General features: G+C 40.5%; 1 protein-coding gene across 2 annotated transcripts in view; it reads right to left on the bottom strand.

Annotated features, from left to right (window-relative positions):
• sh2d3ca (SH2 domain containing 3Ca) overlaps positions 1-23,415 on the bottom strand; it is a 63,713-nt gene that overhangs the window by 34,120 nt on the left and 6,178 nt on the right. Inside the window, exon 3 of one of the 2 annotated variants that reach the window (XM_079599554.1) lies at positions 19,207-19,246. In XM_079599554.1, the coding sequence (XP_079455680.1) occupies positions 19,207-19,246 (40 nt within the window). Of the gene's footprint in view, positions 1-10,700; positions 11,058-19,206; positions 19,247-23,415 lie in introns of those variants that run through there. The other variant, XM_079599555.1, reaches the window with a different exon arrangement.

The raw sequence follows: 23,415 nt of genomic DNA, 5'->3' as shown, positions 1-23,415 counted from the left end.
TTGTCACTTGTTCTTGAGTCTCTCCATCTTTGTCTGACTCCGGTTTGAACATAAAAGGCTAAAAGTGTTTGAAATGTTCAGTGCATGTCTGTGTGAGCAGTGTGTGTGAGGTAAAAGAACACGAGCTGTTGAAACTCCGCCCCCTGTGCTGGGAGCAGCAGCTCATTTGCATTTAAAGGGACAGACACAAAAACGGTGCATTTTTGCTCACCCTCAAAAAGTGACAACTTTAACATTCTATATAAAAATATCTGTGGGGTATTTTGAGCTAAAACTTCACATACACACTCTGGGGACATCGAAGACTTATTTTATATCTTGTGAAACGGGCATTATACCACTCCTTTAAGGCAACATTCTTTGATAATACGGAAATCCCCAAAAAACTACTGTGCCAAACAATAAAGACTAGCCGAGTGAGCAACTTTTCATTATTTTAAACTGAATGAAAGCAGTATTGAAAAAGTTAAACATAAAAAATGCTAATATTTTTACCCAATATGCGTGTGTTCTATATTTTTGATTATTAGAACACCACATTGTTATCTTAGCAACATGTGCTAACCCAAATCAACAGTGTCAAGCCACAACTGAGCAGATTCTGTTCAAATCACCTCAAATCACCAACTCTTGCTGAGAATGAATGACTTCCAAAGGCAAATGACAACATACTATACAACCCTTTGGGAAAAGAATTATGTTAAATAAAATGACTCATTATACCGGTTTCAAACACAATGAGTACATCTGCAGGCAGTAGACAACAAGACAGCTCACTAGGTTTGGAAAGGGCAGTAATTTTTCCAATGACGCAATATTTTTGCAACACTGACAGTCACCTGACCTGACCGCACAAGCGTTAATATTCATGAACTGTCACAATGAGCCATTGCAATCCGGAGACACCTCTGCTTTCTGTTTTTCTAAGAGAACAACCAATTAGGAGCCAATTTACAGGCTGTGAGGGGTCAAAAGGTCAAGGCATTGATGGATTGTAGGGTGACATCAATATAATCCCTTCAAATACGGTTACGAATTCAACCTCTCTGTCTATGAAAAGTAGCAGCATTTGTATGTGTGAGCCTTAGACTAGTGTAAAAGTGTGAGGCCATGGGCTGTTTTATGTTCAAATAAACCGTACACCCCACAACGCCGCACTGGGCTCGGCCCCAGAGGAGAAAACTGCAGCAGGGGTGAGTTGGCGAAGGAATATAAAGACACGTCCAATTGATTAATCAATAAATGTCAGCCGTAGATTAATTACACAGCCTGGAAGACGTACCAGCTGAAATTATGAAGACACCAAATTCAATAAAAGACTTTGGGCAGCACTTCTGGGGAGCATCAGTTAGACAATAAAAGTAAAAGGGCTATGAACACGGATCTACTCATCTGATTGGCAACAGACTCAAAATTAATCTGACGTGCTAAACTCAATCCTGTTGAGTTCATCTCATGGGCTGTTTCCGGATTCATATGAGCAGAACGCTGTGCCATCTCAAAGTGAAAGGGCGGTTTGAAAGGTCAATACAAGTGAATTTATGAGTGTAACCTTACAGGCATCTTCCATCACATCCACCATCCATCTCTCAGACCGTCGGAGTGAGTGGTAGAGGGAGAAAAAGATGAGAGGAAGTGGCGGAAAAAGCTCAGACGGCCTTTAGGAAGCACATGTCAAGCACTGGCAGTGTTTGTGCTTTGAGGAAATGTTAACGGATCATTCTCTAACCTTTGCTGATATGTGTGTGTGTGTGTGTGTGTGTGTGTGTGTGTGTGTGTGTGTGTGTGTGTGTGTGTGTGTGTGTGTGTGTGTGTGTGTGTGTGTGTGTGTGTGTGTGTGTGTGTGTGTGTGTGTGTGTGTGTAACTATGCAATCAAAAAATCGTGACATTCTTATATTCTGCTCAAATCCAATTTTCTTGCGAGGTAGCTCACATTAGCTTTCAAATGTGGCCCATATCAAACACTAGTCCGTACATGCAACACTTCCCTACCTGGTACACACAACACTGATGTAACCTCTCCGGTTCTACTCTTCCCACTCCAAGCAGGATTCAAACAGGCATTTCCAGCATGGGAGTCAGGCGCACTAACAAGGATGCTACAGATCGCAGCCTCTACTGTCAGTCACTAGCTCCCCTCTTGAGGCCAAGGGAGTGAGGTTTACTCATATGATGTTTCATAAACAAAGTTCGGGAGGAGCACGTTCAAATAATCAATCCAATCAACTTGTCATCAAACAATTACCATGTCTACCCTATCAGCATGAGAGTAACCATATTCATTCTGTCAACTCACCTAACATTCCTTGACAGTTTTCACATCCCTCCACCACCCCGACTCCTCACTCTTGGCTTATTCTTTCACAGTCAGGAATACGGGGGGAGTTCTATGGGTTCGGGCCGAATACCGAGCCCGGAGCCCGGAGCCCTCTCCTCGGACAGTACGCCAAATACACATTTATTCTATCTGACTTATTTGTAAGTGTGAACTCGTGAAACAGCTCTTTACTAGCTTGCCTCCGTTACACTCACCACCTAAATCTCACTCCCATCCGGGTCACGGCACCATTGTAATCCCTCCAGTTCTACTCGCCTCACTCCAAAGGGCTTCGAACATGTGTTTTTTTCTGGCATTGTAGGCGGGTGCGCTAACAAGGACACTGAAGATCGCGGACCTCTAGTGTCGGTAGTTAGCTCGCCTCCTGAGGCCAAGGGAGTGAGTTTCACCCACACAGCTCTTTAGCAGCTGGCCTCCGTTACACTCACCCCCCTAAACCTCACTCCCACCCGGGTCAAGGCACCAACGTAACCCTTCCAGTTATACTTACCTCACTCCGAGTGGGATTTGATATGACGTTTTCAGCATGGGAGGCAGGTGCGCTAACATGGAACCAAGCATCAGTCACATGCACGCCTCTTTACTAGCTCTTTACTAGCTAGCCTCGGTTACACTGACACATCCATTCATTTAGCTCAGTTGCTGAGCTAAAATTTGAATGCCACAGATAAGGGTCTGAATATTTAAGCAAATGTGATTATTCATTTTAATAGATTTTTTTTGTGTACACATCTGGTCATAACAAAATGTGAAAAAAATAAGCGTCTGAATATTTTCACAAGGCATTATATACATCAGTGGTCACCAAACTCCGAGTTTGGTGACCCCTGATATACATTATATTAACATTAGTGGCGACATAGGTGGCAACATTATTTCCATAAAGAAACTAAATTATGCTGTTTTTATATTTCAATTTGAAAAAACTGTAGGGGGAAAACTGTCAGGGTTTGAGTTTTATTGATTAAAAAAATAAAGGGAAATTATGTTCAGGTGGAGTATTCCTCTAAATGTCAAATCACACGAATTACAACCGAACTATTCACAATGATGACACAGTGCACTGAAAGTGGCCCAGATTAGAACTGAAAATGTCAAATGTCATTGATTTCTGTTGTTCACACTATCATCCAAACTCTAGGATAATTGGGCCACATTAAACTGTGTGATCGTAGCCTGTGAGTAAGAGTGTGCCTCAGCACATCTCTTTTTCAGTGATGACTATCAAGTGAGTAACGACGTGATGCACACACATGCTCATCACTTTCTCTGATCAATACACACACATCAGCCTTCAGAAGGACATCAGGGCAAGGGGAAGCGTAGCTGTCACTGATGTGTCAAAACTGTCCCTACACACACATTATACAAACTCCTATACAAATAGTGATGACCTATTGATGTGCTGACATTAAAGATAAGCACATCTGATCATTACATTATTTAGAAAAAGAAAAGGGATGTGTGAATGCAAGCTCAATTTCACATTTCACACACTGTTGTGCTACAAAATGTGTCAGAATGCAATTAATAATCCAACACAAATACAAATTTAAATCTTAGCACTGCCAAAAGGGATGCTCGAGCTAGCATTGACATAAATTGTCTGTTTCTGTGTTCAGTTTTCTCTTTAGATTAACTAATTTGTGGACTTTGAGGATTTAGCGGATTACCCAAATAACTAATTTAGTTCCACATCCACAGCATTGAAAATTTAAGGTAAATACCTTAAATACTGAGGTTTGTTACAAGCCGAAGTAATGCAAAAACACACACATTAAAGCACCATTCACGCTAACAGCAACTTTTAGCATTGAAACAATTAAATGTCAATTAGAGTATCCAAAAAAATTGCATCAACGACCACTGGACAACACACTAAACATTGGCTAAGCATTCGCATCTGCATTAGTATACTAGCGTAGAGTATGTTTCAGGTCTAGAGAGAGAAAGAGCATGATAATAAGGCGAGGTCTGTTTTTATTCCTTGTCACATAAGCACATGTAAATATAGCCGCTCTGGCTTAGGTTATGAAGTGTTTACTGAATGTTAAAATCCACTGCGTATTGAACATACAGACATTCAGTGTGGTCAGCAACCCCTGGGCAAGTAGTCGTATCGTCCCAGTAGGGATTCACATACACACACATTGACAAGAAGATCTGCCTCGTAATGCCGGCTGGCAGGTCACAGAGAGATATCACTGTCATACACAGACACACACTCCTGCCCTTCTGTCATCTGCCCCTGATAGCACCCAGAATGCGTTTGAGGTCGTTTCAACATCATATCTGGTGTTTGCACTGAATGAAAGGATATCGCAATATGCTTCCTTGCATTTCTGCCTCTTTCTCTCTATCTCACCTCACTCTCTGTATATCTCATTGCATTGTTGAGCCTGCAGCAGTCAGCCCTTGAGCTACGCCGCGATTGGCTGGAGATGATGTCATCTCTTCCGGAGAGCTCCGGAGCGGTGCGCGCCATTGGCTGGCGGCGTAAACGGTGGCGGAGTGCTGAGATCTCACTTTCATTCATGTGCAGCTGGGGAGGGGCAATTATTGGCGGGTGGCCCGTGACCTCACAGCTAAGGTTGCATTGTAGCGGTACACTGTTAAACTGTCCCAGCGTAATGATACTTCAGACATACACTAGAATGAAGTGCTAATGGGAGTTTATAATGGGATGGAAAAAAAGTGTGGAGCCCAGGGCTTTTTTCATGCAGCTCAGGTGTGCACAAACCCACGCGCACACACGCTAATGTCTGCACCAGCAGGCTTAACGGTGTTCACACATTCATTACACACACATTTACACGCAGCCACATGGTGACTGGAGCAACCTAATCAGTGCGTCTCTGATGGGGGTTGGGATACGGGGGTGGGGTTGTCCTGGAGCGTGATGGTGTCACCATGGCGACACTGCAGATGATGCACTCCTCCTGGAGTTGGGGGAGCTGTGTAAAGATGAAGTGTGTTAGGGAGCTTCCTTTACACAGATAAACACACACACAAAAAACACATGCGAGTTGGGTGCCACTTTAGCGAACCCCACTGGATATACACTAACCCTTCTCAACATCTGCGAAAGCGTACCACACACTATGTATTAGCCAGCAATATCCCACTGTGGTGATGTCAATGTCTCATTTCTCTCGCTCTCGTTCTCCACCCTGTACATGATGTCATTGTTTTTCTACAGTTGCTGCAGAGGCATATGAACGTGATTGTTTCCAGGATCTTAGGGGAGATATCCACTCTTCTGGACGTTCGGAAATGTGCAGTTCTCTTCCTCATACTGATTCTCATAGAGGACCTCCACCAACATGAATGAATATAACTAGAGTCCCGGCCTTGCACATTACCAGCAAAACTGGGTTAATTCAATTTAACATACAATGCAAAACTGGAGATTATGCTCTACACAAGTCTATAACTAATCCCAATCCAGACAACACAACAGTCTAAAGAAGCTTAAAAGACTCTCAGCTATGCTGTTTTCTGCCGCAATTTCAATTTTGTTATCAGCACAATTTGACATGGTGCTGCTGAAAGGGAATTGAATTCATTTACAGCAATTAACTGTCTAATCTTTCCTTCTCATCAATTTGTCATTTAGGGTGATTTGGTTGCTGTGTGGTGGGTGGTATCATTTCAATCTCAGACAATAAAATGCATTTTTATGTTTGTTCTGATGTATTGTGTTATCAAGCGTGGCACAATTCTCTGCCGTTGACAGTAATTCACTATAGTGGCTCATCTAAAGTAATGGGTGCTATGGCAATGCAGTGATGCATACAGGAGTCCTAATGGAACGACTACGAGTCCAACAAGTCGCTAATACTCAAATGTCACAAAGATAGGAAACGACTTGAACTGGTCAAACACACGCTCAAACACAGTAAGATAAACACAAGCCCGGTTTCATGCATGCCCGACACAAATGTCCATGATATTTCAAATACCACAACAACAGCGTGAATGGATATAACATCAGCTCACACAAAACTATAAAGTAAACACTAAACCCTGCGCACTGATAAGTCACGTACTGGCCATATTTTCAACACTAGATAAGGCCATTTACAGAACACCGTTTTAGAATCACAAGACTAAAAACAAAGTTCAAAAGGACAAGCTATGTCTTAAACTTCCTTCACTGATCAAGTGTATTCTACATGCATGACTGATTCTACCTGTCTCCAGCCCCACTGATAGCCTTGAAGTGGTCCCTTCTTTTGTGACCAAAACAAGTAATGACAAGGCCCCCTTTTGTCTAATGAAGTTTAAAAGAGAGAGCATATTTCTTGTGATGTCTAATGAATATCCTTCTCATATACATGACTAATCTCATGCATTCATCCTTTTTATCAGTGAACTGGAAAGGGGCATGCGGCTGTCTATTGACCCTAAGGTCAAACCAGGATAAAGGTCAAGTGGACATACAAAAGAGACCTGACTCCAGCCTACACCACTTCCCCAGCCCACTTTCCTTTGGTCCCACCTGCTCAACAGATCCTTTGAGGGACTGAAACTTTAGGACATCTCTTTCATGATACTGGCTTTTCTTTCACTTCAGAGGAAATGAATTCCTGGTGGTGTTGATAATCCACTGTCACTGAAGCATCTGATTGTGGATGCCTAAGACAGAGACACTTCTTGTTCAGTGCTAACAACCAATTGCACTGACCTATTGGATTTGCAATGTGATTGTCTTGGATATTAAGAGGATGAGTCGAGGAAGGGATAGAAGAGAGACATGGTGAAACCTGCACAGAGATGAGCTGAAAGGGTCTCTTCGGCTCTCTGTGATCTCACCGCTCTCTTAAAGGGACGGAAGCATTAAAGACTTCTGATGGCTAGCAATGAAAAAGCTCCCTCTGATCTCTGTTCAGATAATAGAACAAAATATCTCATTAATTCCACTTCCATTCCACTAATATGTAAATAAAAAAACAAGCACACAACCAGCTCATAGTTTCGTAGATATAGTGCAAATATAGGACTCAACCACATCTCATTTAACCACATGGATTTCTTTGCCTACAATTTTCTGTGAATTTAATCATATTTCAAGATAAAGGAGAATATAGTCTTTGCTTAAGCAATCAAATGTCACATCAAATAAACCAGTTTTCCAACCCTTGTCCTGGAATACCACAACCCTGCACATTTTAATGTTTCCCTAACCTGGTTCAACTCATCAGCTCATTGGTAGAGACTCCAAGACCTGAAATGGGTGTTTCAGAAAAGAGAGACATAAAAATGTGTACACATGTGTTGGGGCTAAGCCAGAACCATGGCTAAAAGCCATTGCTTTAAACCTTCCATATCACTAACCTGTCAAATTTTGAGGATCACCGGAGGCTAGTTCACATCATAAATTATGTTGATAGGATTTGTTGGATCTAATTTGATAATCTTGTTGGTGAGGGGTGTCTAAACCTTATTCTGGAGGACCACCTTCCTTAAGAGTTCAGCTCCAACCCACATTAAACACACATGAACCAGCCAATCAAGGTCTTCAGGATTTTTAGAAACTTCCAGATAGGTCTGTTGGAGCAAGTATGTAGGAACACACAACTTTAGATTGGTTGAAATGTTGGCATTTGTTGGGGCAGTGTGATTCACAAACAACTTTTGCACAGATGGCCTGCGACTAATTTAGCATTTTTGACAACTTCAGCATCTTAATTTGTGTGATAAGCAAAGCAGAACAAACATCATTAGTCTGAGAAGTATACACAATATGAATGAAGACTAATCCAGTCTCTGAGGGACTTCTAGTTCAGCCACATTATCAAAGGGATGAGAAGAAATTGGTACAGAAACAGTTTGGGGGGAGGTATATAAAAATCCTGGCACTCCAAATCCGCGTGGCGTTCATTAGGAGAGAAAACAGCCCTGCGTAATTAGGTTATCCTCACATTCAGTAACAGGGAGATTTACTCTTGAACTTTTCTGTTTAACAGCTGCTAAGCCGCCGCAGCCCTGGGGAAGAGACAGCGGCACCAGAGAGGATTTGGAGAGGATAGAAAGGAAAACATAAGAAAAAGACAAGAAAGAAAGAAAGAGGGGAAAGGGAGAGTCATACCCCTGAATATTTGAATATGAAATTAAAAAAATGTTTTTGTAATGGCTGGAAGGGAGAGAGGTTGAGGGGGAATCTATGCAACTGAATCACGCACCAGATTAGAGAGACGACCCACCAAAGCAGACAATTACACTAGACTTAATGTGTCTGGAATCTGTGTTAATGTTAAGGGGGTATTCGTTTCAGACCCCCAGTGTGAACGTAGTTCCCGACCCCTGGGGTTAAAACTGGCATCACCACATTTGCAAGTGGGGTCGCAGGCGAAAGGACGGTCGAGCTGCCAGCCGGCAGAGAATAGGGGGATTAAGATGAAACAATCAAAGTGCAACTGCAAGAGACAGATGGGGGATTTAGGGTTGATGCTGTCCCTGATAAACACGCAGTACCCTAGCCCAATTTAAATCAAGACTGCACCGTCTTTACTGGTAATGAGGTTCATGCAAGGACACATCTGAGATCACTGGGAGAACTGCACACTAAATCTCTGGGTCCAAACTGGGACTCAAACCCAAGTCTTAGGAAGACTTTTTTGGACAAATTTCAAGCAAAGTCTAATGGCTGGTTTAGAATTAAGTTTAGAAATATAAGGTTAGGGCTTGAGTTACATGGGCCAAGCTATCCAAATTACTATACCGACTGAAATATCTACCTATACCACTACCCTGAAAATCCCATTAACTGTAAAGCAAAAATCCATTTAACTCAAAGGTACACACAAGGTCAAGCTACTTGAAATAATCCAAATCACAAAGAAATCCTCCACTGTCTATTTTTCTGCATGTGAAAATCAACTCAGAATGACTATTATCAATCTACAGCTGAGACACCACCATCTCCCCCTGGTGCGCTCTGAGCTCAGGTGGCCAATGGGATGAACATATACATCATTACAGACAGTCTATGGACCTCTTTGGCCCCTACATGGATTTGAGTATTTTCATTTTGTTCTTAGTAAATGCCAAAGTGAATGCTGCGAGGTGTGCTTATACTGTGTGTATATGGCTTGCTCTAAGTTTGTGCTGTATACATACTGTAGCCTACTAGCAAAGAGTTTTTCTTGTAGAATGTTGAAAACTGTAAAAAGAAAAATCCTCCCTCACATTTGTACATATTTGATTATACTTACACAGTATACTAACTGTATGCTTAGGGCTAGAATGAGAAATCTGTAAACGGTCTATAACTTATGCTAAAATGCACTGTAAATATTTTGTTTTAAGGGAGACATTTTTACCATGTGCACATGTGCATTTATAGTAAGACAGTGTCACTCTGGCACTCTGGAGTGCAAAACACTATAATTTCATCACCTTAAACGCCCTCTGTTTAGCTTGTAAAAGGAACAGGGAAAACAAACAGAGAGGGTGAGAAAAGTAAATGAGGCAAACAAGTATTGTCCTTCTTTCTATAGTGCTTAGTGCACCACCCAAACTCAGAGCCAAAATTGTACTGTTGTTATCCAGTCCAAGTTGGCTGAAATAGAGGACAATTAGACGACACCCATTCCCCTTTTCCAGCCTTCCCACTGAAATCCTATGTTGTTCTGAGATCATGTATCAGACCTCGACAGAGTAACTCAGTTTTTTTTTTGTATTCTGAGCCTTGCATGAAACAATATATCTCTGCTTTCAGATATAAAAAGCATGACCTCCAGAGCTACTTTGATGCATTCTCCTCTTTCCTGAGCCCCATTACAATCCACTACATAACCGCAGGGTGACAACAGAGCCCTGCCTGCCCGCTCATCTAACTGTGCACCATCAGCACTAGTGTTACAGCTGAGCCAAAGTGAGCTGAGCCCAGTCGGCACATCGTCACACACACACACACACACACACACACACACACACACACACACACACACACACACACACACACACACACACACACACACACACACACACACACACACACACACACACACACACACACAGTGCAGTGATATCATAGCCCAGGCTGGTGGAATGACACAGTTGTTGGGTTTGCACAATTGTACCGGACCAAACACATAGCCCTGAGGGGCACCCTTCCCTGCGAGCAGATGCCCTGAACAGAGGAATCAATATGTATGCTTACATACACCACTACACACTGGAAATGTGACATGCGTCTTCCTCTACTTCTCATGCAGGAACTCCTCATGGCACATTTAGAGATGATGTAATCCAGATCCACACCTTTTCTCACACATCACACAGCGTATACATGTACATACTCTGTGGCGGCATGCTCACACACACATAAACATTCAGGGGGAGCCCCCCTCTCACCTGCACCTGCATGAAGGAGCCCCTGTAGAAGCAGCAGGCAGCCGCTGACAGGGCACTCCACAGGCTGCATCTCTCCGTCATGGCTCCGGTCCTCCTCTCTTCGGCTCGTCCACCCCTGGAGTCCACTAGAAGCCCTGGGTCATGCCCTGTCTCCTAGCGTTCACCCCGCGCTCAAGCCACTGCCGCAACTGATCAGTGCTATCGCTGTTCCACTGGAGCCAGCGTCATCCCAGATCTGCACCGGCTTCCTCTCTCTCCCTTCTCAATGTCTCGATCTCTCTCTCTCCCTCTCTGACTTTCAATGTATCTCTCCCACTCAGTTCCACTGCCTCTTACTCTCACTCTAGCGCTTGCTATGCTTCACAGCGCTGGCAGGGATTACCTCATCGCTCTTGGATGAAAGCAGCGGGAGGGGGGAGGGACGGAGGGGGAGAGAGAGGGATGTAGAAAGAGAGAGATGCTTGCAGGCACTGAGACCCCACCCACCCCCTCCTCCAGGGCTCCAAACAATGCTGGGGGGAGAGAGACAGACAGAGAGAGAGAGAGAGAGAGAGAGAGAGAGAGAGAGAGAGAGAGAGAGAGAGAGAGAGAGAGAGAGAGGGGTATGTGGCGTACGCATTCAGCACCTACTCAAAGGAATTTTCCCTTTTATTCCGGTTTGAAAGACTGCAAAAGAAAAGCAGGAGGGGGGCAGTTAGTCTATAGACGCTCACCCTCATGCACATACACTCTTCCACACCCACTGAGTCGCACAAGCAGAGAAAATAGTTAAATTCATGCACACATGACTGTTTGTGCACAAGTTAAAAAATAATAATAATAATAATACAAAAAAACGGGAGTAGATGTTGTAAGTCTGGGCATGCAGGATATATTTAGATTCTGAGTTGTGCTTGGAAATAAAATGATGTTTTCTAGGAACGTAGTAAAAACCTGCTAATGAGCCTCAGTCTTTGAATATTCCCTATTGGATACTACCCACGCACACATACTTACTCCAGATAAAATGAGTCTGACTCTGGCACAGCAGTCTAGGGTGGGGCGTTTGCTCCCTGGGGACTATTGTGACATCAAAATGGACGCCTTGCTATGGCAACCAACTGAAAGCTTTGACAGCAGCATCCTTAAAGGAATAGTTCATCCAAAACAAAAAGGAAAGACTGTCATTTGCCAAACAGGAATGGGCTGAAAGTTAATGAGTTATTCACAAGATAATCGTTCCCTCTGTAATAGCTCACAAATATTATTTGTGCTTCTGCATATTCAAAATTTACGTACCAAGACTTGGCAGGTTTTACATCGAATGGCAATGGATCTTGCATGTCTTGTAACCAAACATGCCATGTCAAGTTTGAATTCGTGCAAATGAGATTAGAGAGCTACAGTGGTTGAGGAAGAATATCAGTGAAAAATCGCTAAAATTTCAGTCACATAAAATCACATGGCTTCAGAAGTGGTATACAGTATACAAGTTGAAATGGACCACAATTATGGTGTTTCTTTTTATGCTTGGAGCTCAACAGCATCCATTCCCATTCACATTCTGGACTTTCCTCAAAACTTGGAGCAAGTCATACGAGTACAGAATTATATTAGGGCGAGTAAATTATCATTCTTGGGTAAACTATCCCATTAAATCAGGGAAGTCCAATCCTGTTCCTGCAGAGTTTGGTTCCAGCCTCCTGCAACACAATTGTCTGTAAGTTTGTAGTAATACTAAAGACCTTGATTAGCTGGTTCAGATGTGTTTAATTAGGATTTAAACTCTGCAGGATAGTGGCCCTCCAGGAGCAGGATGACACACACACACACCTCCTGGACACGCAATATGTCTGTAAGGATCACATCAGTATTTTGAGTCTATAAATTCGGTTCTGAAACAAGCTTACTTTGATGCTGCTTACAGTATCAACTAGGGAAGTCACACAATGAAAAAACAAAAGATATAATTAGACGAAACCCATTCTGCAAAGAAATCTCACTGATGCTATTATGCATTTGCAGATAATCCTCTCAGAACATGTTAATTTCATGTTGAACGCTCATCAGCCTAAGACAAAAGGAGGATGAATGTCAAGTTGAAGCGCTTAAAGAGTAAAAGATAGAGGTGTAATCCATTGTGTGGGTTAAATATGATATGGTGCGTGTTTGTCTCATGAGATCATGCAATGAAAAAAGGGATTTCATGCTATTTCCAGAGATATGATGAGGAGTCTCACATGACACACACATGGTGACAAACATATGGCAACCACAGACAGATTTTTGTGAGAGATGAAATTACTGTCTAAATTGACTTTTTTGTAGCTTGATTTCCCAGTGGCTCTGTAGTATATCAGAGCATTGCTGTACTTGAGTGTCCTGACCAGAACAGCACAACAATAACGGCTCAACCAATGGTGTGATATTGGGACGGGACTACCTGTTTGTTTAACCAATGGCAGATGGAAGGAAATGTTTGAGAACAGTCATTATTCTTCCAATTGCATCCCATTGAAACCATGACCTTGGCATTGCTGCCGAGCAGTATTTGAGATAAAGGATCAGATCGCTTCTGAAACTCTAAAAGAGAACGAAATCTGAAAAGCAGCATTTAGCTAAATTTGATTTAATCTCATTGCTATAGGAGAAATAACATGTGTCATGTCTAGGAGAAACAACTGTGATAATATAGAGAACTCGATTTTTCTTGCCTTCCTGTCTGTCCCAGATCTCTACTTCCTGAGCTCCCTCTCTTGTTTTCGGTATCACGCTGTTGTGTGTATCTATGCTGATCATGGATTTTCCTTCACAACCCCTCCTCAATCTTTCATTCAATCTCTCTCTCAGTTAAATATTAATTACACAGTGAGTGTCCTGCAGGCAGGGTGCAGTGGTACAATGGAGAGGAGCTACTCTGTGAGCGAACTGATAATGAGGAGGTGGAGGGGGTTTGTCTCTCCCTCCATTTGCCTACAGGGCCCGAACGCCTCACCTCCCCCTTTCCATTAACATTAATGAGCTCGGCCCCCTTGGAATTCTGGGTATTGTAGTTGCCATGCAATGGCTCCTGCCCAAGTCGGCACTGCTTTTGCTGATCAAGCAGTTTGGTCATTTGGTTTGATCTGTAGCAGTAATAGAAGACCATGTTAGTGTGTGAGGTCTAGTCCATTTACAGTATAATCAATGCAGAGCTGTGTATAGTGATTTGATTTAAATGGAATAACTGTCTGTTCTGCATGTATTTCCATGCTGAAAAATAGGAGGGAGTGGAAAAAAAGGGGTATACCAACCTCCATCTTTCACCAGCTGAGTTTACATCACTTTGTCTTTCTCAATTCATTGAGTTCACTTCTACATGTCTCGTTCTTCTTATGCATCACTATTACCATTGCCATTTTTAAAACCCCTAACCATGGGAGCACAAATCATGCAGCTTGTTGAGGAGATGGTGCTGTTACTTTACTAAGCAATCTAAATTATGATCTTTGCCTGTTGTACAACAAAACACACAAAACACATTGAAAGAAGGATCTGAGACATAACTTGCATCCCAAATATCACAGAGACCTAGCCTGGGAAAACCCAGACCCTCTCAGTTGTAACTGAGTAAGGGTCTGGCAAAGCTCCATAGACAATTCATTTCCACAGGGGCGTCACCAACGGACGTCGGATAGATCTAAAACCAATCAGAGCGATGAATGACATGACGTATGCAGAGCGACGGAGAAACATCTCGAGACTCTCAGCAATTCTCTGTTTGTGTTAACGAAAATGACCATTTTAAATCGCTTGAAACAGACGCGATAGCTGATTCGAACGAGTGATGTTGTGATGTTCCACGGCGGCATCCATCTCTGTAATGTACAAAATCTGCGTCACCGTCTCTGCTCTGTCGTCATCGTGTAAAACGTTTCTGATTGGTGCCGCGATTTCGGCGGATTGGAAATGGGTTTCAATGGGCTCTTTGCCAGACCCACTTGCAGAGCAAATCTAAATTTGCCGGAAGTGGTCTGGGTTTTCCCAGGCTAACAGAGACCAGGGATTGGCCTCTTTTGACCAGTAAAAAAAAAAAGACATCTAGAGCAACCACCTTGCAATGCCTAAGCAATCTCCCATAGCACTGTGGAAGTGAGATTTCCATGGAACATCACCACAATTACTTGTTGTGTCCAGATTAACTCTTTTTAAAGTCCCCATGAAAAAAAAAAAATTAGTTTCTGCCTTTTAGTATGAATATGTTAGCCTTAAGGTTATCTATAAGTTAATGTGCTCCAAACCAATGACAAAATTTGCATTTAGAAGATCTAAGCATTCAAAACTTAATCTCTCACTTCCGCCAATATGGGTGATTCTGATGACATCACTCTGCACTTCAGCTTCTCATCAGATTTTCTGTCCAATCAAATGCTCTCTAGAATATAAAGAGTCCCCCTTACACTACTTACACAGATGCTGAAACTGCGGCTGAAATCGGTCACTTGTTCACACCATTACTGTTTTCTATATGGTAAATAGTGAATAGTCCACAATGCACTATATAAGATATAGGGAACGAGTCAGACAGTGTAAATATGCTTTCCATTGGGGCGAATGAAGTTCTGTTCAAGCTGTGATATAAACTAAACACTATTGGCTTATTTTAAAAAGGGGAGGAGCTGTTTAATATGTCCCGCCCTGTCTTCCTGTTTCAGTGGAAATTACGTCAACACATCGAATAATGCTGTGCATTTAAAAGCACTTCAGTGGGCCTTTCATACAAATATCAGTTAATTTCGATATAAATGAAACCATGCTAAAATGTAACAAAAATGACCATAGTTCTAATATGATTTGGTGGACATGGTACAATGGCAATACCATGCTACTAGATATAGAAATACTGTGATTTTTTGTTTTTGGACAAGTATGAAAGTAGAATCATGGTATTACTTTGGGAGTACCATATAAACACTGTGGTACACACTACAGTAGTGCTGGTACGAGAGATCAGCTTTGGTATCTTTCAGTAGAGTTTTCAGTGATACAATTATTGAAAGGAAACTGCTAATTGGTGTTAGCGGCAAGCAGAAAGGTTAGGAGTTCAATCCTAAGGTTCTGGGAAAGGTGTGAGATCTAGGAACAGCCGAGATAATGAGATGGCAGCCCGGCAGAAAATAAACATCGCGTATCAACGGCTGAATGGAAGAACGCAATCACCAACACCTCAAGTGTCTGGGCCTCTGGGAACGCTCTGTTCTGGAGCGAAGACCAGTTGTTCATCTCTGCTTCCAGTTGAAAGAGCTGTTTTTTGCCATTACAGTGAACATTCAGGGCAGAGACTCATTTTAACTCAGACACCATTAAACTTTCATATTGTGGCGGAGAAGAGAGGCATCCAAGAAATGGAGGGAAACGAGGATGTGTATCCAATCAAACCAGTACATATCTACCGCAGATACATCTGTCACTTGGCAGAAACTAGTCAAATGTGACGCATATCAACATGGACAGATTGTCTAACAAAAAACATGAATACAACTATAGAAAGTAATAAAAAAAAGCTAGACCTACGCAGTTTCTAGTAATTATGGATGGAAACAATTTTAAGGATGTTTTGTTGCTCTAACAGTTTAAATGTTTTTAGCATGACTTTGTGAAAGGTTAACTACAAAACTGAACAAAATAACCTTTTTTTTTTCAAGCCCTATCCACTCTGCCAGCGTCTCGCCGCGACATGAACCGCTCTCCATCGTTCTCACACCACAGATTATAAACAATCTAGCAAACTGTCTAGACTGAATTATACATGCAGACACTCATAGATGTTTTAAACGGCTAACTAGTAATTCAGAGAACTTCAAATTTGATTTATTAATATGAAAAATGTACAGAGTTCCAGACCTCGATGGCCTCATAGCTGCTACGACCATGTTGCTATAAGTCTATGTGGGAATCAAAAACCATTTCTACTCAGTTCAATCTCTGAACGAATGACTCTTATCAGCCGGCTCTTTTTAGTGAACCAAAAACATACTGCATGACAAGTGTTGTCAAAATCACAAACAAATGGCTCCTATGATCAGATTATTTTTAAAAACTAAAGCAAGAAGTTTTATTATGTTATGGTGTATTTAAGGCTAGTGCGACTTAAAGGTACACTATGTAACTTTTTTTGTTCAAAATGAACAACATTTAAATAATGAGTCAATACATCATCAATTGTCTTACCCTGATTCACAGGGTAAGCCTATTATAAGTGTTTATATTTTAATTGAGTACATACGTCACTCACCTGTGCGTGTCTCGTCATATCCGTAAATAGAGAAATTTGCTCCGGCTACATTGATTCATGTATAGTGTGGGAGTGGCAGAGGTTGTAACAACGAGTGAGAAAGGTTGACATGGAGCAGCTAAATCTCCAACCTCCAGGGAATCACCCGTTTTAAAGGGGTCATGACATGGGTTTTTTTATTTTTATTATTATGTTCCCTTAGGTGCAATTATAGTATTACTATAGTTTTTTTTACAAAAAACTTTTAAAATGTAGTGATTTATGACCTTTTCCCACCCTGTTTCTCATCCTCTGATTCAAACAGTCTGTTTTGGGGGTGTTTCCCCTTTAAGAGTTCAGTGTTAACGCCCACTGTTATGATTGGCTAACGTCAGTGCCTATGCATCAATTATTAACGCCCCCAGCCAGAACATTTGCGGATTCAGCGTATTTAAAAAGTAGTTTAAAGTTTTAAATACATTACTTACAGTTTGCGTCGTCGTTGTTGAGCCCAGAATAGTCGGCACGGACTTATCTTTGAGCAACAGTTTTCTGGCAAAGCCAGCATCATTTTGGGATTTGTTCTCAAAACAGTCATCCTTCAAATGGACTGGGACTTCCGCAAAAAAATAAAGTGCATCCATTTTTCCCTGACGACTGGATCTTTCGCAGCGTATTCAAAGATGTTGTTTGTCCACAGCCAGGAACTGCACATCTGCGTGGCATCGTAATTTCCCTGTACACAGACCCACTCACTGTCCGTCGACTGAACACTTGAGGTGCGCGGCACGCGGGGCGACAACGATACGAAATGAGCGTAGTTGTCTTGCGCTTTAAGCGTAGTTGTCTTCTGCTGGAGACGGTCGTATGCAAACGCTGGTACGTCACTTCGTACCGTGACGTCACTTCTTACCATGGATCCAGAACGAGCTGTATTTAGAGCTTGATTAAATAAATGATTCGTTTATAATGGGGAGGACGTCTTAAGCTATGAAACTTGCAGGACGTTTTAATGGTACAAAGACCTCTTATATACCAAAAGATCAATGCAAATTTGGTTTCTCATGTCATGACCCCTTTAAACAAACGGAGGAGAATCTGCTGGCAAAACGAGAATGTGACAGAGCTCGTAATAAAACAAGAATCAACATTGGTTTGGCTTTTTGGAGATGTTGAGAACTGAGGGATTTAAAATCCGGAGATGGTGTTTTTATTTCTCAACAGATGAGTAAGGTATTTTATTGAACAGATAAATTGCCATATGTAGCTCTCTAACAGAGTTGATTGTAAATCATTATCTATTGTGAACGGTAATTTCATCCGCACAGTCACTCAGAGCCGAAGCACAACCAAAACAATGTTCTTCTGCAAAATGCATGCAGTTTTGTTTTTTAACTGCTAGAGGGCCACAATTTGCATAGTGTACCTTTTAATCATTATAGTTAATGACTGGTTGTTTATAAGATATTATGTAAAGACACATTATCTTTCCAGAATTTTTGTTATAATGAAACACAAATGAATGCATGACAAAATATGTTACATGCTACATTTGGCAGCAAACTGCAGAGGTCCGCATTTTCCCAAACGTTTCATCCTCAGAAGTACTAAATTAAGGAATCAGGATTGTTTACTTCCTCACAATTCCCATCCATTATGGGATGGGATGGGATGGGAATCCACACATGTGGATGTGAATGTCCCATCCACATTTACTGTGTGCATGCGTCACAGTCAAAGAGGAAGTTTCAGTATTTGTGTGCACATATTTTATACAGTGTGTGTGTAAATAAGTATGTGTGTTTTGAAGGCTTGAGGGTCATGTGGGCCTGGCCACACCTAACCTTCCCTTACACAGAGCTTGAGATGAAGAGCAGTTTACAGCTCCATCTAGAGGCAGAAGAGTGCACTACACAGCAATTAAATGCAGAATCTAATATCTTAATGACTGTAAATAAGGGTAGGCACAGGAAGGACATTAATTTGCACCAAATCAGCACATTCCAAAAGTACTCATTAGATTAATTTCTTATTACATCTCCAAATGGTGCACTTAGTTAATGAATACAGGGATTTTGCCTAATTAAGCATGAAATAACCATATTCAGCAAGTTGTAAGGAGGAAGCCTCAAAGAACAGACAGATTGAAGTAATAGATAGATATATTACCAGAATTATTTCCAGCTCCTACTTATTAAGGATGAGAGATTTGCCTAGTTTAAACACACTTTACCAAGTCACTTCTTGCTAAGAGAAAGAAAAAAAAAGCCTTACTTCCACATATTCTCCTTGGTTGTCTGTGGTGTCCAGCTGTCTGTGAAAAGAAAAACGATTCATATTATATATTACGCAATATAGGTAACCGTAAGCTAGTCATATTTGTGCAATAAACCTCCAAAGCAAAGCTAACTGCAGATTATCCCACTTTATGCACAGTTACTTACATTGCAAACTAGCTAAATAAATTGAAATAAAAAACATTGAAAGCCACCTCAAGGTCAAACTTAGGGGATTTAGGGAGAGAATTAGACTTGTAATGAGATTGATGTCATCAATAAGCAACTTTTTTACTCTTCCCGTTTCGTTTGTTTTCACGTCAGAAGATGCTTAGTAAAACTCACGGAGGAACTTGACCTTTTTTTAACATCTAAAGGAAGTGAAAAGGGTGTTCCTTCAAGTTCCTCCTTCTGCACGCCACATCAATGACACAATGAAATGAGGTTGAATCCAAAAACAGGAATTACAGAGCATTTGACCACAGTAATTGGAATAAAAAATTATTGTGATTTTAACGGTAAAAGACTGTAAACATGCTACAGTGAAAAACTGTTAATTGGTTAACAGAAAGTTTCCTTACTATGTACGGTAAATTACTGTGATAGATTGAATGGTACATTTAATGTCAATTTGCTGTAAAATACTGTTAAATTTACAGTTTTTGAAAGTGAAAAAGAAAAAAATTTAATTGACAATCCCACAATTCCCTGCATGACACTTCACATTTGATGTACTGTATTTTTTTTTAAATAACTGTTTGTTCATAGTTTTCTTAGTTTTTTTCTAATCAGTTTTATGTTACATTTAATGTTGTTAAATTAATTTTTTAATGTAATGCATTTTTAAAATTCCATGTGTGTTACCATGATGGATCATGATGATGATCATGTAACTCTCATCACTGTTGTGATTGTTGGTTGTCAGTGTATTATAATGGTACAAAACAGATATTAATTCTTCAATAGGTTGGTAAATTAACATTATATCAGATAGTGAAATACGGTTTATTACTGTAAATTTTATGTTAAGTCTGTAAAACCTATAATGTTGCTACCGTATTATATACGGTAAATTTCTGGCAACCACAGCTGCCAGTATTTTACCGTAAATTTAACAGTTTTTTTTTACAGTGATTAAAATGGCATGATCGAATCATTCTTTTACTTTTTTTACAGACAAATCTGTCATTTCAAAACAATTAAAATACATTGAAAATGAGAAAAGCAGCATTATTTTTAACAAGATTTTTTTTTCAATGTTTCAGGTTGTGTGGAATATTTAGAATGAAAGAGGAACATATTACTGATTTGTTAATTTTTATATTATCAATAAAAAAAATATATTAAACAGCCTATAATAAACATTATATAAAAATATATTACCGGTACTGTACAGGGTTAGATATGTTGTGAATGATTTATTTTCTTGTTGAATGTTTAAAAGTTTCAGAAATTGACTTAAATTGAAATAAACCCTGAGGAATTTTCATTGGTGTAAAAGAGTGATAACTAGCCCCAGTTTTCCCTACATGTACATGACAGAAGGAGTTTTTGGTAAAGAGGAAACCCAAAAAAACGACCACAAAATGTGTATGAGAGAAACAAACTTATGGGAAGAGTGATGTTTGATAAATCTGCAACAGCAAATTCACTGTCAGATCATGGCAAGAAATAACTTTCAGTGTGTGAGAAGTTTAATAAACGCAGAAGTGTGTGGAAGCCACTGCCAAACACACTGAAAAGACATTGAATTAATGCTCAGTCAATCAAAGAAGTGAAACAAGTGTGTGTTAAACAGTAGTTTCAACGCTATCTCACCACCAAGAATTTATGAGGTGACGACTTGAATTTAGATGCATACTGTACGATCTTCGTTTAGTGAAAGATGATCTTTTATACTGTTTTATCAGAAGTTGTTAAAGTGATGCTGGTGAAGCTCTTAAAAACATTGCATACAAACACAGGAAGACTCTTACACTGTTTCCCGAAGACATTTCTCACATCCTCCAGCTGTGCTGGCTGACCTCACATCATTATTCTCTTTCAGACATATTCTGAATGACAGGGAAATATCTTGCTCACAAACAACAAACCAGGTGTCGTTCATAAAGAGCTATGAGTACAATCTAATTATAACAAACCAGGGTACAATGCTTTTGTAGCATACAGTTTAACTGTATTAAAACGCCTCCACAAGACAAAGGTACCATAATAATACTTATTATCATTATTCTTTTATTTTATTTGCCATATAATGTCTCAAAGTAACAAAGCATTATCATTTGATATTACTACTTTGGACACTTTTGTACAGGCAATGTTGAATTCAAAGTAGTGATAAAAAGTGATCTAATTCTTTTTTCAAGTTCACTATTTACTACATACTTATATCATATATAATGCAATTTAGCCACTACTGTCATTATAATAAAAAAAATTTAAAAAAAAAATTAATCGAAATCACTGAAAGATTATGAAAAGTATTATGTTTTTTTGTAGAAGCATCATTTTAAAGGAAACTACAAATACCATGTTGAATTTTTGACATTTACTCTGCGACACACACAACATACTGACAATGATAAACTCACCTTAGATCCTTGTGCAACTTCATACTCAGACACAACGACAACACCAAAAACTTTTTCTTAAAAAAAAAAAAAAAAGACCACTGAGGTGTTTCCTAATTTAAATTTGTAAGTTAAATTTCCCAGTCTGTTCCCAGACTACAGTCTGTCGAGTCCTTGTGGAAGCTGAGAGGAATGAACAGCGACTTTCCTGTGAATCCCTGTTCATCCTGTTGCTCTCCGCTGCCCTCTAATGTGGATTTATGAGGGTCACTGTTGAAACACCGGGTGCTTTTCAATACTCAAATTGATGCTTCCTCGTTTCCTCGCTCCTCCGTCCTCCAGCCCGTGACCCGTAAACCGATCGAAGTCAGCCATCTTGAAGGACAACTCAATTCTCTAACGGCCCCGCGAGGAACGAGGAGTGAGGAAGCTTCCGAGTGAGGATGCACAGGTGTATTTATGCGTTACCTTTACGTTTTAAATAAAGCCATATCATACATATTTCAACAGGGCATCTTACATTTATTTATGAATTTCTTAAATAACCAAAATTCAACAACATAAGGGCAGATACTTTGAGCACAGCTGATGACACTTTGTTGGACCCCATTAACATCCATAGTATTTTTTTCCATTCTATGGAAGTCAATGGGGTCTATCAACTGTTTGGTTACTATTCTTTAGAATATCTTATTTTGTGTTCAGCGGAAGAAAGAAATTCATACAGGTTTGAACTATATGAGGGTGAGTGAATTATTATTAAACATTTTTGGTGAACTCTCCCTAATATTCTGGCATTTTGTTATTACCAAACGGAAAAAAATAACAGGTTTCCAGTGGCGTTTGGGACGGGCCCCATGAGATAAACTGTATTAGACTGCATGTCCAAACGCACAGAGCAGATCTCGGAGAATCACGGTAATGTTTTTTTCTCAGCTTCTATCTCATGAGATCATCTCAAGCGTGACATCAATCCTGATGCACATGTACAACGAGCCAGAACCGCTTTCACAAAGGAACAAGAGCATATATTGTATCACAAAACCACGCTGTCACGGTATGTGGTCAGACACGAGGATTACTCTCGTCTGACATTACAGTGCAGCTTCCTGATTAATCTGTGAAGAGTTGAATGGATGAAGCATTTATATAGCACTTTATTATCTACTATTGTAAACCCAAAGCGCTTTGCAATCGTGGAGCCACAGCTCACTCACACCAGCGGTGGAGAGGAGCGAGAGAGATCGAGCCCATTCAGTGGATGGGGATTATTAGGATCGGATGCCATGATTGATAAGGGTCAATGGAGGGAATTTAGATATGATTACACCCCTACTCTTTCTGTAATAAATCACTGTAATGTCTTAATGTATGATCAGTTATCAGTTCATTTGATTGACTTGATTTGATTAATTTGATGAGCTTGCACCTTAACTTTTGCCGCTTCGAATGTGATAAGACTTTACGGTTTTATTTACACCACCATCTTTGATATTACTTTAGTCACTCACTTTCCCTATTTTGACAGCTGACAGATCCCAATGCACGTTCATGCAGACTGTGGCTCTGTATGGATCCCTTAGCCCTCACCATTTCCTCTGAGACCACATTTTTATGACGTAATGCCGCTTTGACTG

This window comes from Phoxinus phoxinus, assembly GCF_949152265.1.
Source record: "Phoxinus phoxinus genome assembly, chromosome: 23".
In the NCBI taxonomy this organism is placed as follows: domain Eukaryota; kingdom Metazoa; phylum Chordata; class Actinopteri; order Cypriniformes; family Leuciscidae; genus Phoxinus; species Phoxinus phoxinus.
The sequence above is the reverse complement of the archived record's forward strand: the minus strand, read 5'-3'. Positions and strand labels throughout refer to the sequence as shown.